Here is a 16,643-nt window from a genome sequence, read left to right on the forward strand (position 1 = left end):
ATAAGTTCACAATGACAACTTTGATGTTTTTCATTATTTTAAGGTAAAAAACAGTTCACTAATTACAGTTCTGACGGACATCATAGAATGCAACTGAGGTTTAGAAAGCAGTTCTACTAGAAATGATTTTAAGTTTTTCTACTTACTATACTAGCAGATTATTTATAAATTAATACAGACAATAATACAGACACCCCACTCAAACACACTGCTACACATCTTTCAGTCGAGATAGACCTCACAGAGAACCTTGCACCAGCAATAACCACTTCTGAGAACTAGTTACCTCCATGGACAATTACAAAACAGTAAGGCCGTCATAGTAATTCCAACCATTAAGTTTAATTCGTGGAGTTACTCCTGGAGGAGCCTCAAATGTCATCTTTATTGACATGATCTCACCAGGTACCAAAGAAAAATAGTTGTCAGAATAATGCACAGGAAGTATCCTCGTGTCTTCTGTGCCCTTGCTCTCTTTTTCTGAAGAATGAACTGAAAAATGCAAGAAGAAAGCAACCCCTGCATCAGCTCCATTGATTTCAACAACCCTCGACCTGTTACTTTCCCAGAGAAAACAACTGTTAATCTTCTGGAAAAAACTAGCTTGCAGTTTGTTTTCAGTAGTATCATGCGAGAATTTATGCAAGGCATCATCACTGTCATCGCCGACTTTAAGGCAGAAAATGTTCTTATTCAGCTGATTCTCACGATTTGGCATTTTTGAGGTGTTCTCGACTTTCATCAGTACTTCATAACTGTTATCTTGACTGGAAACTTTTGATGTTATCTTCAGAGGAATATTTTTCGTTCTATATGGTTCAAGCAACTTGTAGTCACCACCAGGTAGATGCAACCAGTAGAAATTCCTTGATAGAATACCATGATCTGACATGTGATATAGCTTGAGGAGAAGGAAGTATACTGGCTTTGGATTTTGTGATTCTGGATACTTCATCTCTGTGATAGTCAATGTCTTTTTAGGAGGTACTGTGAGACTCTCATGTACATTGTAGTATGGGCATGTTCCTTCCAGATCCCATACTGAGGCTTCTACAGCTATATCAGATAGCTCATCTGATGTTGTATTAACTACCTGAAAAGGAACATGCTCAGAGTATGGAATAAATTTCAGCTCAAACAACTGTAAGTCTGTAACAGATTAGACATATACTTCCTCCATTTTATTTACTTGACTTTCCTAATTGGGAAGGTCATATTACTTGGTAAGCTTTTGGTAGTCAAACTCACAAAATTACCCTTATAAATTGCATGTGGGGACAACCATGTGCACCAACTACACTTTCTCTGGCCACTCAAATATTTTGCCAAAGGCTATGGGTCAAGTAAATAAAACAAAGGAAATTGCAGCAGTTACATAGCTCAATTCGAGATAAGGTTGTGAAAGCTTAAATCAGATACCTCTATACAATAGGTTGCAAGATTTAGCTGGACATGGACAGGTTCAGCAGCAGAACGGCATCCGTAGAAACCACCTGTTTGGTTAAGAAGGTGATCATAAAACTGACCCCTCAGACCTGTCCATGGATTTTGGGTTTTCCATATTAGGACACCTGTAAATTTACTCCACATATGGGAAGTCCATCCCTCAAGTAGAGCTCTATATTGTACATAGTTAACAAGTTGAGCCTGCAACAATAAGACATGTCAATCCACAACCTACATTGGTTAAAACTCCATTAAATTATTTTACCAAATAAAGAGAGATGTTAGTTCACCTTCAAGCAAAAATCATCCAGATCATTTGGAGTACCATATTTTAGGATCTGATCATGAACTAACCCTGGTTTAGAATAAGGTATGTATTTATGGTACTCCCAGATTTGGTTTGGAACCTCTTCTACATAACCACTGTCAAGTTTTTTAAATAATGGGATCTGCCAACCTTCTTTTGGCATAGTCGCCCTAATAGTAGCTGCCACTGGCATTCCAACAGACCCAACCTCAGGATTAAAACCATAATTGTAATAGTTGTCCTTAAAGAAGTCTTCAGGATTCTGAATTTCATAAGGACCATCTGTAAAGTTTCCTTGACCATCAGCAAACCCATCCCACATCGACCCTTGAACATAAACTCTAGTACCATCCAAATATTGACTAGGATCAGTATCAGACACCGCGATTTTTTTTCGCATCAAAGTTCCATTGACGTGCTCAAAGTCTGGATGGAGACTAAGGTCATGTTTAAGAGCAGCATTAATGTCATCTGGTGGGACTTGTTCATTTCCACCAACCCACAATGCAAGACTGGCATGATTCCTAAGGAGCTTCACTGTGTCTCTAGCACAAAGCAAAAAAAGATCATGGTCCAAGGGACCATTTGGATTAGATATAGGATCTCCTCGTCCATCAACATCTCCAGTAATCCAGAACTCCTGCCACACCTGCCAAATTAAATTACAGCAGGGATGAATTCACTACAAGTTGCAATTACATCCTCCAATTGCAACATAATTAATTACTGCAAAGACATACTCCATCAGTTTAATTATAATGGTCACACTTGGAATTTGGCACTACTTAGAAACTACTCGCACTTTGACCTTCGTTTATGATATGTCACAATATGTATTTTTGAAATATCAAATTTTTATGAATTTCACATATACATAATCAAAGATATAAATGCTCAAAGTTTTACATCATCAAACATGGAAAGTTAAAAAAAGAATCCTGTCACACTGATGATCACAAATCAAGAATATGGTATATCAATTCTATCCTTGTAAAAGATAAGGTCCCACTGAAAACAGGCACCAAGCAGAACTGAAATTATTTTTGCTGAATTTAAATTATTTTTGCTGAATTTAAACAGGTTCACTTCACCCCTTATTTTTGCAGAATTGAAATTATTTTTGCTGAATTTAAATTATTTTTACTGAGCAGAAAATAATTTTATTAAACTGAAATTATTTTTGCAAAACTAAATTATTTTTACTGCTTTTCTATCATATTTCTTATTTAAAGTTGCTGATTTTTACTGAACTGAAAATATTTTTACTTACGGAATATTTTTTTTAAGGTAAAGCGAACAAGAGCTAAGTCTGGAAACAACTACATAAAACAGAAAAACCTTCAGAGATCCCTACCAAAAAATCAGTGATTCCTTTGGAATATAAGATGATGAGAGACAGTAAAGAACATAAAAAGGGGGAGAGCATGAGGGCAGAAGTGACTTTGTCCAAGCGCTACTCTCTCTTCATGGTTTATATTTTTCTCTCTCTTTCCTTATCCCATGTAAGTAAACTTTTTTTCCAACAAAAAAATTCTAAGATCCTCACAACTTTAAAAATGCTGATGGATTATAATTCCAAATATAATGCAAAACATATCACATGTATTTATGATCCTGTCTTCATAGCACTGCACCCCGATTCAATAAGCCTATCACCTATGATCCACATCATTGAAGAATTCTTTTTTATTATTTACTTCCACTGATTTCTTATACTTGCTACACAATTTTTTGGCATGCTATTTGAGGATATGATTAAAAAAGGTAAATTGAAGACTTTCTTCTTATAAGTGGTAAAATTATTTCAATTAATTTCTGTTTGCTTATTTTTGTGCCAAAATGGTGTGGTGCAAGTAAATTAAAACAAAGGAAGTATTATTAATTTCATCCATGGGAATAACCAACCCATTATAGGTAGCATTCTACATCATACTTCCCCTTTTTATTTTTACTTGCAACACATTCATTACACACTTGCTAATGCATTACTCAATCATTTATATCTCTTATTTTCAACAAGTAAAGATTATTAAAATATTATACAATGAAAGTATAAATTAAGACAAATCTAACAAGAATAGATCATGCTTGATTTTTTTTATTTTTTTTTTCTTAATTATAAATTATCAAAGGTAGTAATAGTAGCATATGTGAATAGTTCTAAAGATAAACGTTGCAGGTAAAAAAAAATAACATAAATGGAGGAAGTATATAATACTGTTAATTGGAAAATTGGAAACTTCCCACTAGTTGTTATTAGTATTATTTTTTAATATGTTTTCAAATTATAATCAAGGATATGTTTTCCAATACCTAGTATGTTTGTAATGACCTAAATATAGGTCCAAATTCTTCTTGTATGGGAATTTCAATGGTATCAATAGCAATAATAGGTTTAATAAAATAATAATGGCTAGCACAGCAACTTAGCAATATATGTCACAATATAATTTTAAACCACATGTTACAAAATATTTTTATGTAGAACAGAAAGTTTTAAATCGTTTACAGAGGCACAACATAACTAAACTGTCAATATCTCATTCCATTGCCCTTTTATAACATTCACATCCAAAACTACATATATCATTTTTCCAGTCTCCGGATATACCAGAAAGTTTTTCCCCAATACAAAAGAACTCAGCATATATTCTACAAATAGACAGTCAAAAGCACACTTATCTTCAAAAGAGACTAATCAAATCATTAGGTGAGGGGATAAAGATACAATAGAAAAATAATCAGATATATAGAAAGATTAAAAACTGAATGCATAAAATCAAGTATATTTCATTTCACAGACCAAACACTCCGAAGGAAAGAACCAGAGCAGAAAGATTAAAGAGAATAACTTACCAACAAACCATAAACATCACAAAAATGATAAAATTCCGGTCTCTCAGCCAGTCCCCCTCCCCAGCAACGCATCATGTTAAAGTTCATATCAGCATGGAACTTTATATCTGTTTGATATCGCTTCTTGGAAAGCCGCAATAAACCATCTGACAAAATCCAATTACCACCACGGATAAAAACAGGTTCTCCATTAACCTTAAACAACCTGTAAACAATAAAGATGTAAGGACGACCGCATGAATTATATGATAATTTAAACATTTACTTGTTTCCATACCTCCCACCAGTAGCACTATCAACATAGCTCTCGATTTTGCGAAATCCAAATAAATGGTGCCACATATCAGATTCTCCAAAACCTTTGACATCCACAGCAATAGTGACATTATATAATGATTGTTTGCCCATACCATTTGGCCACCAGAGATTTGGTTTGTAGAAGAAAATCTGCGCTTTGAATTTAATAGAGGCTTCAGAGCACAGAATAACTTGATAATTAAAAAAAATATATGAGTTTCACTCCATTCACACTACCAAAGTTTCATTCTGAAAAATCTCCTGCAATCCTAATGACATTCATTGACCAGAGGAATGCAAGGACTTGTGTCAAGGTCAAGGAAAAAAGTTAAGTCATTTTGAGTTCCAACAGACGTAGCACAATACTCACTGAGAAGTGAGAACAAACAACTTGAATCGGAACTCAGCCCAAGTAGCACCAATAGAAGCATAATCAATCATCTTCTGGATCTAGCAAATGCAAATTAATCAATCATATTCTAGATCTAGCAAATGCAAAATAAACTAAGTATAGTACCAACTGCCACAAGTGTATATGAGAAGGTCAAAATAAATGTACAAAAATACTGATCCACTCAAGATTTAGATTAAGCTGCTTCCAATGGTCTTGCATTATAAGTAATTTGATAAATAAATACTACTCCAACACGAATAGCTACCAACCAGCAAGGATCCAACAGATCCACATCTGGTATTTGTAAGATGTGAGCAACCCAGCCTTAACCAAGTACAAACAAAGATAAGGCTCTAGAAAGAATATGAAAAGTAAAGAGTATATCCCATGCATTCACCCCCAAAAAAGGTTTTACACAAACTACTAGCAATAAATTCTCTGACTTGTATAAAGTGATGTTTTATACACTTAGCAGTAGTTAACACAACTTTGGATTTGGGAAGTACACCAGAATGATAGCAAGAGATGACCGCTTTGAAACTGAAAGACAAGTACAAACCTCAGGAAATGTATGCTGCACTCGTGCTCCTGGAGGAATTGACAGATGTTGAGTTTGAAGATGCTCCACCAGGCAAATATTATCCTCAACTTCAGTTTCCACTTGGATGCTTAAAGAACATTCTGCAACCCAGCCACTTCTATTTTCCAGCTCTACAGTGGTATGCAAGTACACCCTCTTATAGTCATCAAAGAATGAGGATACCAAATGGGGATCCATGATTTTAACTGGCTGGATCACAAGATATCAACATCATACATTCAACATAATTATTCACAAGATAATAATTATCACAAGAACAAGTGCAATATTACAAATTTAAACATATGAAGTTAATAGAATACATTTGCAGTAAAAACCCAGTGCACTGTCAAAGCTATATTTACTTAATGGTAATGACAGCTAATCCTTGCGATTTAGGCAAACATAAAACAGAATACACATACAATAGATTAAACAATATATTTGGGCCAATCTTACAAATATTAATAAAAAAAAAAAAACCCATTAATTCCATCCATCTTGAAATATGTATTTCCAACTGCTATGAAATTTAGAGACTTGTTTAGGAAAAAAAACATAATGTAACTGGTATAGGGGACAGCTTTTTGAAATTTATACTCACAATCAGAAAATCATGGAGTACAAAGCTTGCTAAACCAATGCTTCCCAAGGTGTGGAAGATAATTATTCATAAGATGAAACCTCAAGATTCTTAAATATTTTGGACGAATACTTACCCCAGTGGTGGAAAGTGAAACCTCATCCCAAATGCCAGTGTTTCGGTCCCTGTTGTCAATTTCAACAGAAAATATATCTGCATAAGAAAACGTCAATCATTTGATTCATAACCTTTTCTGAATATGCAAAATGTATCATGAACACAATGCAAATTAAAATGACTACATAGTATATAGCCAGTGACAGCCAGTGTAAAACTATCACATCGCTGAACATGAACCACAATGATTGATAGTAGTACTAGGATGGGTGACCTCTTGGGGAAATCCTTATATTGGCTCATGTAGTCGACCCCACTTAAGGGATTAAGGCGTTCAAGAAGAAGAAGAAGACTTTGTATATAAGAGTAACATAGCCTTTTTTAGATCACTTATGAGAGTTATGCTAATTAAAACCAAGCAAGCTTTACAGTTACATGAAAAACCTAATTATGATTGGAAAATTAATTGTCATATACTACATTCATTAAATGTAGTAACATATTAGCTGTGCTAACTCTATTCATGAGTCATTCTAGTAAAAAACTTATATGGCACGTAAATTTTGAAAGTATAATTTGAATTGCAATCAAAGCCAGTAGCAGAAGAGAAAAGGTATAACCTAATACTACCTCCACTAAGCTTTGCTCCCTAAACCTAATTTTCTCCCTCCCCCCCTCCCCGCACAAAAAAAAAAAAAAAAAAAAAAAAAAAAAAAAAAAAAAAAAAAAAAACAGGAAAAGAAAATTGAACACATGGGAGAAGCAAATAAATTCCAGACAAACACTTCATGTAGTTTCATGTGAGCACCACCTGATAGGAGTCATCCAATCCCAACCCTCCACATACTGGGCTGCAACATCTTTTCCAATCTACCATGTAGAACAAAGACAGGAAAGGAAAGGGAAATGGTCAGTGAATATATATTAGCAAATTTTCAAAGAAGTAACATAAAATTGCACATTCACTGCTTTATGAATAGATAAAACACACTAATAAGTAATAACCAGACAGCTATATATGTCGCGTATTTGTCAATAGAGAAACTTTGTCAAATGAAGTACATATCTGTAGTCCATCCACCAAAAAACAAAAAACGAAGTGGCAACATTGACTTATGAGGCAGACATTACATTAAATCCAACAAAATGCATATTTTGGAGTTCTTGTCTCAACAAATATCCATGTAATGACACCAACCCGGAAAATCCTGGTTTTTTTTTTAAAACAGACGCTCCTTCAGATCTCAGAGCTCGTGATGGAAAAAAAATTCTTATTGAGGTAGCCTTAAATCGTCCGCAAATATCTGTATTCCATCCACCAAAAAACAAAGTGGCAACATTGACTTATGAGGCAGACATTACATTAAATCCAACAAAATGCATATTTTGGAGTTCTTGTCTCAACAAATATCAATGTAATGACACCAACCCAGAAAATCCTGGTTTTTTTTTAAACGGACACTCCTTCAGACCTCAGAGCTCGTGATGGCAAAAAAATTCTTATTGAGGTAGCCTTGAATCGTCAGCTCTTTCTCTACATGGTGCTTATGATTATAAGAGGGATCAAATTTTGTGAAGCCTTAATGTGGTTATTTTTAAGTCTTGGTTTCTACTAATCCCATGTATGGCAACTTCTATAGTAATCTTTGTTTGAGTTGATATGTTCCAGTAATTACAACAAGATCCACCAGCATATGCATTCATATAGATTAAAAGCAGAAAATAGAACGAATATTTGCACAAATTTTATGGAAACTTCTACAGTTAAATGCTCTATTACACTATTACCTAACATCAATATAGACATACCAGCATCTGACACTGTTGTAACTTCAAGGGAATAGATTCCTCGGATCAATGTATAAAACAAATAAAACTTTTGTGCAAAATTATAAAAATTTTATACCTCGTGATCACCACCTTGACCACCTGTAGACGGAATCTTCCCGGGATGATCCGGAGGGTGAACAATAACAGCTAAAAGGTTTTGACCATCAGGAGACAATATATCGGTGACATCAAGGGAATGCCTACAGAACATCCCCTTTCCAAGAACTCTTTTGTATCCATTTAAGTATACCTCTGCAGAGTAATTTATGGCACGAAAGTTCAATTCCACATGCTGGTTCACAGCCTGGAAAAGTTTGTAAAACACAAGATGGTGACCAAGTAATTTAAAAAATAGCACATCCTGGATGAGCATATCAAAGAAACATATCAAAGAAAGCATTCTTCATAAATCAGAAAATAGCCCATATCTAGATTAGTGCGTCAAATAAAGCACCTGTACTAACAATATACATTAAAATAGATTCCATCTGTGGCATAGAGAATAGCAAGTCATCTGTTACACACCAGCTTACACGGAAATTTTGTGAAAAACCAGAATGTATAATGCTCCCTCCCAGAATCAGCAATGTCAATAATTGAATTGTTTTCCAAACCATAGAATGGATCAGGCAGCAACTGATTCTCTACCAGGGTCGTCAATACCCTGCACAAAAGAAATACATAGCATCCCTGATCAGCATGCACATAACTCTACTTCAACTACAGCATAAACCTTCTCTGTCTTCATTAACATTCCAATGTAATCTACAAATTTTTTTCATATTAGAAGGGAAGAATTGTAGTTTTAGCGAACTCTGCCAGAAGAATTTTCATATTTCATTCTTTAAGAAGAGAATCTATCAATCAAAGTTTGATAAGTCAAGCCAAGTTCTAAACTTTTAATCAACATCAAGACTCCTAGATTAGTTGATAAGCCATGCCAACTTGCCGGAGTTAAACATGAGAAGTATTGTGGCCTCTACATCTGGCGTTGTATTCTATCATGAGTAAGGTTTGGCCACTTCAGGGTTTTTTCTAATAAGATTAAACTAACACCAGAAATAAGTACTTTCAATTGAGCTATATTTTCATAAGACAATAAATAATTATACAAATCCAATAAGATTTCATCCTTAAACCAAATGACAACAGATGTAGCCCACAGGTCTTACTTCATATATGTTAGTCACCCTACCTCTTCTTAAATGTGGGACAAGCCTCTGACAGCTACTCTCGTATTAAATATATTTTCTATAATGGGACTCGTAGTAGTTCATAAAATTCATGACAAAATCATGTGCACTATTATTTATATTTTTCTTTTCAATGATCATTAAAACAGCAACACCAGCCAAATTAAAACCCAAAAGAATCCACCATTTCATCAAAATTCAAATGCAATCAAACAATTAGACATACATTAACACAAATCATCATTTAAACAGAGAGAAAACGAATGATTACGTTCCAGGGACGACGGCGGTCATCCAAGGTGAAGAAGGACCGGAAGGTGGGTGAGTAGTGGTGAGTTGTACTCCGGTGAGGTCAACCTCAGTGGATCTTGCAGCTAACCATCCCGAATTAAGCAATGTTTTCCCAATTTCTGATGACAAAATTCAAACCATTGAATTGCTATAGAGCTTTTCAACATATATATATATATATATATATATATATATATATATATATATATATATATATATATATATATATATATATATATATATATATTTCAACTAGTTATTTGTGATAGAAGCTTAATGGAGGTACAGCAATTTTGACCAAGCATGTTTGTCCATGCACTTACTTCAACTTAGATAACTTAAATTATATATCATGATAAATTATTAAAAAAAATAATGAAACAATATATATTGAGATAAATCTAATAATAATAAACACATTGATATTTATTGTTACATACTAGTGATTAAACATCGTCAAAGCTAGTAGGGAAATATTGTAAAAAAATAATTAATAAAACATAAAAGTATTGTGAAATTGGGGAATTCAAGTATTAAATATTAATTTCTTAATGTTGGTTATATGCATTATTAAAAACACGGACACATCTTGTGCATAAAAATACTAGTAGTTCACGTAGTGCACTGGGCTTCTTATCTTTACTCATAAGTAGTGAATCAGTTCCGGTTTCTCAACATGCCTTCCTCGACGTATTTGGCACCATTTAAAGATTAGATATTCTTTTCTTTCAATTCATAACTAGTCCTAGTGTTGTGTTGTTATATTAGTAATTTTGTTTTCTAGTCGGAGTTTACTAGAGTAGGTGTTAGGATATACTTCCTCCATTTAATTGTAGTTTACAATTTTACATATATCTTTATGCATATTTGTCAATGCATGATCTCAAACATCAATATTTTTGCTTTTAAATATAGAAATCTTATAAAAAGTTGTCAGTCAGAAAATATATACAATAAGACAAATTTAACAAAAACTATATAACTGTATTTTTTTTCTTAGTGATAAATCACAAAAAGAAGTTAGAGCAATTTATGTGAGAAGTGTCTAATATAGTGTTTGAGTTGAATGTGTGAAAGGATTACAAAGGAGATAGTGGCGCATTATTTCATTGAAAAAACAAATATGGTAAAAAATAAGAAGTAGTAGGATAATTTTCATTTAACATGAGAGAGCATGGGCCCTAATTTTTTGGTAACAATGGTGGACCTTCCTAGGCATATGATAAAAGAAAGTGTAAAAACTAATACACAGGGATTTTTTTTAAAAACAAATTCAACTCAATATACAATTTTACATTATAATGGCCAAGGGTGACATTAATTTCTAACCATTTATGCTATGATAATGTATTTTATGTGATTGCATGCACCCTTAGCCCCTTAGGCCCCGTTTGATTTGATGTAAAACAATTTCGATGAAAAATTAGTTTTATGGAAAACATAATTTCAAGGAAAACCACAACTACGAATTAGTTTTCCTTTGTTTGGATCCATCAAGAAATTATAGAGAAATTAAAAATAGGGAAGGAAATGTGAGGATAATGTGGTTTCCTTCTTTTAAGAAAAATGTTTTCCGCCATTAAGAATATAATTTTCCACCATTGAAAAAATAATTTCCACTTCTTCACAAAACAAACAAAGGAAAATGAAAAACAATGGGAAAATCATTTTCTATGATAACACTTTATATCAAACCAAACAGAGTCTTAATCAAAGTCGGTGCTACACTTGAATGTGTTGTTACGGCCCAATTTTCAATTATTGTTTTCATAAGTTTGGATCAATTAAAAACACCATTGTCATTGATAGGTATACATGAAGACTGATAAAAAAAAATAGTGGAATGAATTAGAAACTCAAATTTTAGTTGGCAAAACATATTACTCTTATATTACAAGTTAAATTTGATATAGAAACCACTTAAACTCAAGAATTTCACAGTAAACCTAGAGTAGTTTAACTCGATTAACAAAATTGAGAATTCAACTATCACAACAACATTAATAATAGTACAAAACAAAATCAAACAAACAATAAGGAAAACACAAGCAAGAAAATCTTAAATTGATAAAATTTAAAGTATCATTCAATTAAAAGTTACACACCATTGAATCAAAAGAAAAGGGGCAAAAATGCAACGAAATTAAAGAATCAGAAAGAGGAATTGAGTGGACTCACCAACCATATTTTCGACAATTGAATTTTGCTCAAGAACAAGTGAACGGAAGAATGCTGGAAATGAAAAAAAATTAGGGATTTCAGAATAATTGGAGAGAGAAAGAGGAGAGAGCTGTGATTTTGTGAAAGAGAGGTAAAAATAAGGTGGCAAAATCGCCGTTTGATTACAGTTAACTTGATTTTAACGGCTACTATTATGATTCGAGACTCATTGAGACTTTGAGATTGAGAGTGTAATTTTTCTTGGGAGAAAGAGTAACGTTAGTGGTAAGATTAGAAATTTACTGACATCAAATTTACCTAACAAAAATATTTGTAACATGGATGGAAGTGGGTAGATACTAGATAGTGAAAATTGGAGTAAGTCGAGTTAACTATATATTGATAGAATTGAAGTCTCTAAAAAAATCACAACTCGAGTTTAATCTTAATTTGTGAGTTAGAGTAAAATACAGTAGCAAAAGAATTTTTTTTAAGTAAAGAGCTTGAGACATCTTAAACTCGATTGATAAATAAACCAGTAAGAAAAATGCACTATTAAAAATGTACTAATAGTATATTTCGTATTCTTTCAAAAAAAATAAAAATTTGTATATTTCATATTAAACTTGGACGTAACGGTGCAGTATAACACCATTGAGAGATCATAAATTGAATGTAGTAAACAACGGAGTAATTACTACTCCGTATTGTTTTATCAACAACAATTTATTAGCTAAATTTGTTTTGTTAGTTCCTAACTTTTTTGGCAGAAAAAAAATAGCATCTAGTAAAACGGAAAAAAGAGCACCTATCTAGTTCTTGTTGCAAAAACAATGGGATGTCCTCTTTTCTTGTAGTAATTGTCAGGCAGATATCGTATGGGCTCACTGTCCTCATAAAGGAGTGCACGCCAATAATTACTCTTGTCATAAATAACAATGACAAGTGTCGGTTGGTACATTTAGACCTCATGTTAATACTAACATGAGTTCTAGATATACCAATGGAACGTTATTGTCATTGAAGACAAGAGTAGTTTCTGTTTCAGACAACCTCCAATTTCCTATTTATATACGAGTACTTTTTTTGGTTTTACATCAGGGTCAAGGAGCAGGTAGAACTACCTTGAAAGGTTAGTTCTAGTCAGGATGATGTATTAGCAACTGTATAGCAAAATTGTTTCTAGAACACTAAACCATTCAAGTTGATTGCAAGCTACTAGTTACTTCCAGTTGACTCTCTATTTCATTCTGACCCGTGTAATGCAGGATGAACCTTTTATCTGGCTTGTATCCTTCATCAGTCAGTTGCAAGAACAATTCTGCAATGACAGCATAAATGGACTCAGATTGTGGATGCACCTGATCACATACAACGAAGCTATGAACCTTCCTCTCAATCTCGATCCAACTTTTACCAGTCTCCTTAGATACACCCACTTCTTTCATTCTCTTTATAGTCCTAGCTCTGTCTCTCCAACTTCCTTCCCCTGAATATATATTCGCCAACTGTACATAAGGAGCAGGGTTATCAGGTTCTAACAGAAGCAATTGATCAGCAGCATATTTCCCCAGTTCAGAGTCACCACAGACGGCACAAGCACCAAGCAGGGCTTGCCATACAAGAATTCCTGGCTTTACAGGTAAGTTGTCAACAAATTTTTTAGCCTCGCTAAGAAGCCCGGCTCTTCCTAACATGTCAATGACACAAGCATAATGTTCCATTCTTGGATTAATATGGTGAAATTTGCTCATTGATTCAAAGAACATCATGCCTTTATCAACTAGACCCACATGACTACAAGCATGCAGCAATGATATGAATGTAACATCAGTAGGCTCTACTCCTGCCAATAACATTTCTTCATACAATTCAATGGCTTTCAATCCATCACCATGGCGAGCAAAGGCTGCTATTATAGAATTCCAAGAAACTGAGTTCTTTTGAGGCATACGACTGAAAGCTTTCATTGACTCCTCCTTATTCCCACACTTGGAATACATGTTAATGAGCCCATTGCTAACAAAAAGGTTAGCACCAAATCTCTTTTTTATGACCAATGAATGAATCTGCTGGCCAAAAGCCAAAGAAGTGTCTGTACCAAACACACCAAGAATGGCAGAAACCATATTTGGATCAATGTCGATTCCTGCTTTCATCATTTTGGTAAAGATTTGGATGGCTTCATCTTCGAGCCCATTTTGAGCAAAACCGGTAAGCACAATGGTCATGGAGACCTCATCAAGCTTATCTGCAGAGTAAAAAATCTGCAAGGCATCTTCCATGCTTCCACATTTAGAGTACATGTCCATTAGTCCACTCTCGATACAAAAATCTGAGTGAAATCCTTGTTTTAACACTAGCCCATGAATTTGTTTCCCTTCTTGTATAACCTGCAAACTAGCACAAGCTGATAACACACTTGTATAAGTCACAGAATTCGGTTCCACCAATCCGCCACGCATCATACTGAACACACTCAAACTATCCTCACACAGTCCATTTTGCACAAGGCCAGAAATCACAGCAGTCCAAGTAACAACATTCCTGTCACCCATTTCTCGAAAAACCCGGTCCCCAGAACCCGAACACCCACATTTAAAATACGAGGTTATCAAAGCATTTCCAACAGTAACCTCACTTTCAAAACCACTCAAAACCACCAACCCATGAATCATTTTACTCACCCTAAGCAAATCCACCCCATCACAAGCTGATAAAACAGTAGTAAAACTAGCTTGATCAAGCAGCCCAATACCCAATCCAACCATCCCCCTAAAATACTTAAACCCAAATTCAAACTCCCCATTACTCAAAAACCCAGAAATAACAGAATTCCATGAAACAGTATCTCTAATAGGCATTTCATCAAACACCTTAAGTGCATCCCCTAACGCCCTGCATTTCGCATACATTGAAAGCAGAGAATTCCAAACAAAAATCACAGTTCTGGGATCATTGTAAAATTTAAAATCATAATAGTAATAGTTTTTTATGATCAAAGAGTGAAGAGATGAACCCAATTGAAGATTTCTTTCTCTTCCAAATTGGGAAAGAAGACGACTTATATGAATGTGGGTGAGAATACATGGAGTAAAGTTGGGATTTGGGGAAGTAGTGAGATTTCTGGAGAAAATTGGAGGAGATAGATAAAGAGGATGATGGAGGAAAGAGGTAAGTTTGTGAGGCAGCCATCTGAGTTTCATCCATGTACCAACTCAATTTCCTGGATTTGTGACACTGGTAATTCGGGCGCTTTTTAGTTCTATTTTTGAAACCAAATTTCAGTGTTTATATAGTTGTACTTGACTACCTGCTTAGGACTTTAGATGACTCGGTTTTTATTTTAATCTTTTTTATCGTGTTTTTTTTCTTTCAAATGAGTATATTCCTATTGAGAGAATTCAAGTTGATCTCGGTGATGAACAACTCAAGTTTATATCATGGTAAAATTTTAATAAAATTGTATTGAAGTACGTGCTCGGGAAAAAAAATGATTTTCAACAAGAGTTTTGACCTATTACAAGTTGGCAAAGAAAAGTAAGAAAACGGAAGATAACAAATGTTATCTTGGGACCGTTTGTGTTTAACTTAAGGTAAAAGTTCATTTTGGTCATGAGAGAAAACTAGAAAAGCAAGTTCATGAGAGAGACAGAGACATGAATGTAAATCCAAGCGGTAATTGCTACTTGTTAGATCTGTCAAATCTTTTAACATATGGTACATAAAATAAACGGAGGACACTTCTGCTTCAATGGAGCTCACAAGAGTTACAACCAGGCTTCGGGGAAATCTAATGGAAGAAGACAACACTCCTACCATTTAGGGTTAACCATGCCATTTGATTCTCCCTTGTTCTTAGGGGTTTTCATTTGATTTGGATGGTTACGGAAAATGAAGATGATGAAGAGGGAGAAGATAATGAAGATGATGATGGCGATGCGGGAAGGAAGAAGAAAAAGATGGCGAGGATGTTGGGTTTGCAAAGGTAACTAGTACTATTAACGCCGGCTTAACAGAAGAAATTCGTGATATTTCTTTGGACATTATCACCCTTCATTTTTCACGCGAAATGACTATTTTACCCCGAGATAAACAACCCTTGTTTATCTCTGAGATCAACCTGGGCCAGCTCTGTTTCTCCCTTAGGTTTAGATATGTCACAAGCTAATAACTCAATTTTGCTTTAATCTTTTATTACATGTCCAATACATGCTTTGATTTAAAAATTAATACTTCCTTCGTTTTTATTTACTTGCAACACATCTCTTTGACACACATTTTAAGGGAGATATTAGACTTGGTAAACGAATAAATTAAATCAGAAAGATTTACCACCAATAAGAAGAAAGGGATAAGTTGTTACGGTTAAAATTTCATAGCTTAATTAATTCGTTTACCTAGTCTAATCACCTCCTCGAAAAGTGTGATAAAAGGTGTGTTGCAACTATTGAAAAAATAGAGGAAGTATGAACTACATGATTAAGTAAATTAAAATTTAGTAATATAAATTGGTTCGAACTCTTGGAAGTGTGTCAAGGACCAATATAATTAAAAAAACACAATTTGGTGAGTATATTTAGGATCTT

General features: G+C 34.1%; 2 protein-coding genes across 4 annotated transcripts; both read right to left on the reverse strand.

Annotated features, from left to right (window-relative positions):
* Nucleotides 1-5: 5 nt before the first annotated feature.
* LOC110708616 (mannosylglycoprotein endo-beta-mannosidase-like) lies at nt 6-12,260 on the reverse strand. Of its 3 annotated transcripts, XM_021886791.1 has the most exons (12): nt 12,073-12,260; nt 9,875-10,013; nt 8,936-9,074; nt 8,487-8,714; nt 7,392-7,450; nt 6,600-6,648; nt 5,860-6,090; nt 4,887-5,056; nt 4,610-4,814; nt 1,737-2,402; nt 1,420-1,647; nt 6-1,093 (listed from the first exon to the last, which is right to left on the reverse strand). In XM_021886791.1, the coding sequence occupies exons 1-12, from the start codon at nt 12,077-12,079 to the stop codon at nt 299-301; spliced, it is 2,916 nt and encodes a 971-aa protein (XP_021742483.1). In that variant the 5' UTR covers nt 12,080-12,260; the 3' UTR covers nt 6-298. The 3 variants fall into 3 exon arrangements, with proteins under 3 accessions (XP_021742483.1, XP_021742484.1, XP_021742485.1); XM_021886792.1 differs by lacking the exon at nt 9,875-10,013 and having other exon boundaries at nt 12,073-12,259; XM_021886793.1 differs by lacking the exons at nt 8,936-9,074; nt 9,875-10,013; nt 12,073-12,260 and adding an exon at nt 8,865-8,931.
* Nucleotides 12,261-12,559: 299 nt separating this feature from the next.
* Nucleotides 12,560-15,617, reverse strand: LOC110708620 (pentatricopeptide repeat-containing protein At3g05340-like). Its single transcript, XM_021886797.1, has one exon. It carries the CDS (start codon nt 15,258-15,260, stop codon nt 13,254-13,256), a length of 2,007 nt encoding a protein of 668 aa, XP_021742489.1. The 5' UTR covers nt 15,261-15,617; the 3' UTR covers nt 12,560-13,253.
* Between the last annotated feature and the right edge of the window lie 1,026 nt (nt 15,618-16,643).

The sequence above is a fragment of the Chenopodium quinoa genome, unplaced genomic scaffold, assembly GCF_001683475.1.
Source record: "Chenopodium quinoa cultivar QQ74 unplaced genomic scaffold, ASM168347v1, whole genome shotgun sequence".
NCBI lineage: Eukaryota > Viridiplantae > Streptophyta > Magnoliopsida > Caryophyllales > Amaranthaceae > Chenopodium > Chenopodium quinoa.

Coding starts and splice junctions, on each gene's coding strand:
- LOC110708616 (XM_021886791.1), bottom strand. Junction 7,451..8,486: donor GTCAAGGTGGTGATCACGAG/GTATAAAATTTT, acceptor TCTACATGGTAG/ATTGGAAAAGATGTTGCAGC. Junction 1,648..1,736: donor TGGATGATTTTTGCTTGAAG/GTGAACTAACAT, acceptor TTATTGTTGCAG/GCTCAACTTGTTAACTATGT.
- LOC110708620 (XM_021886797.1), bottom strand. CDS start 15,260: ATGAAACTCAGATGGCTGCCTCACAAACTTACCTCTTTCCTCCATCAT.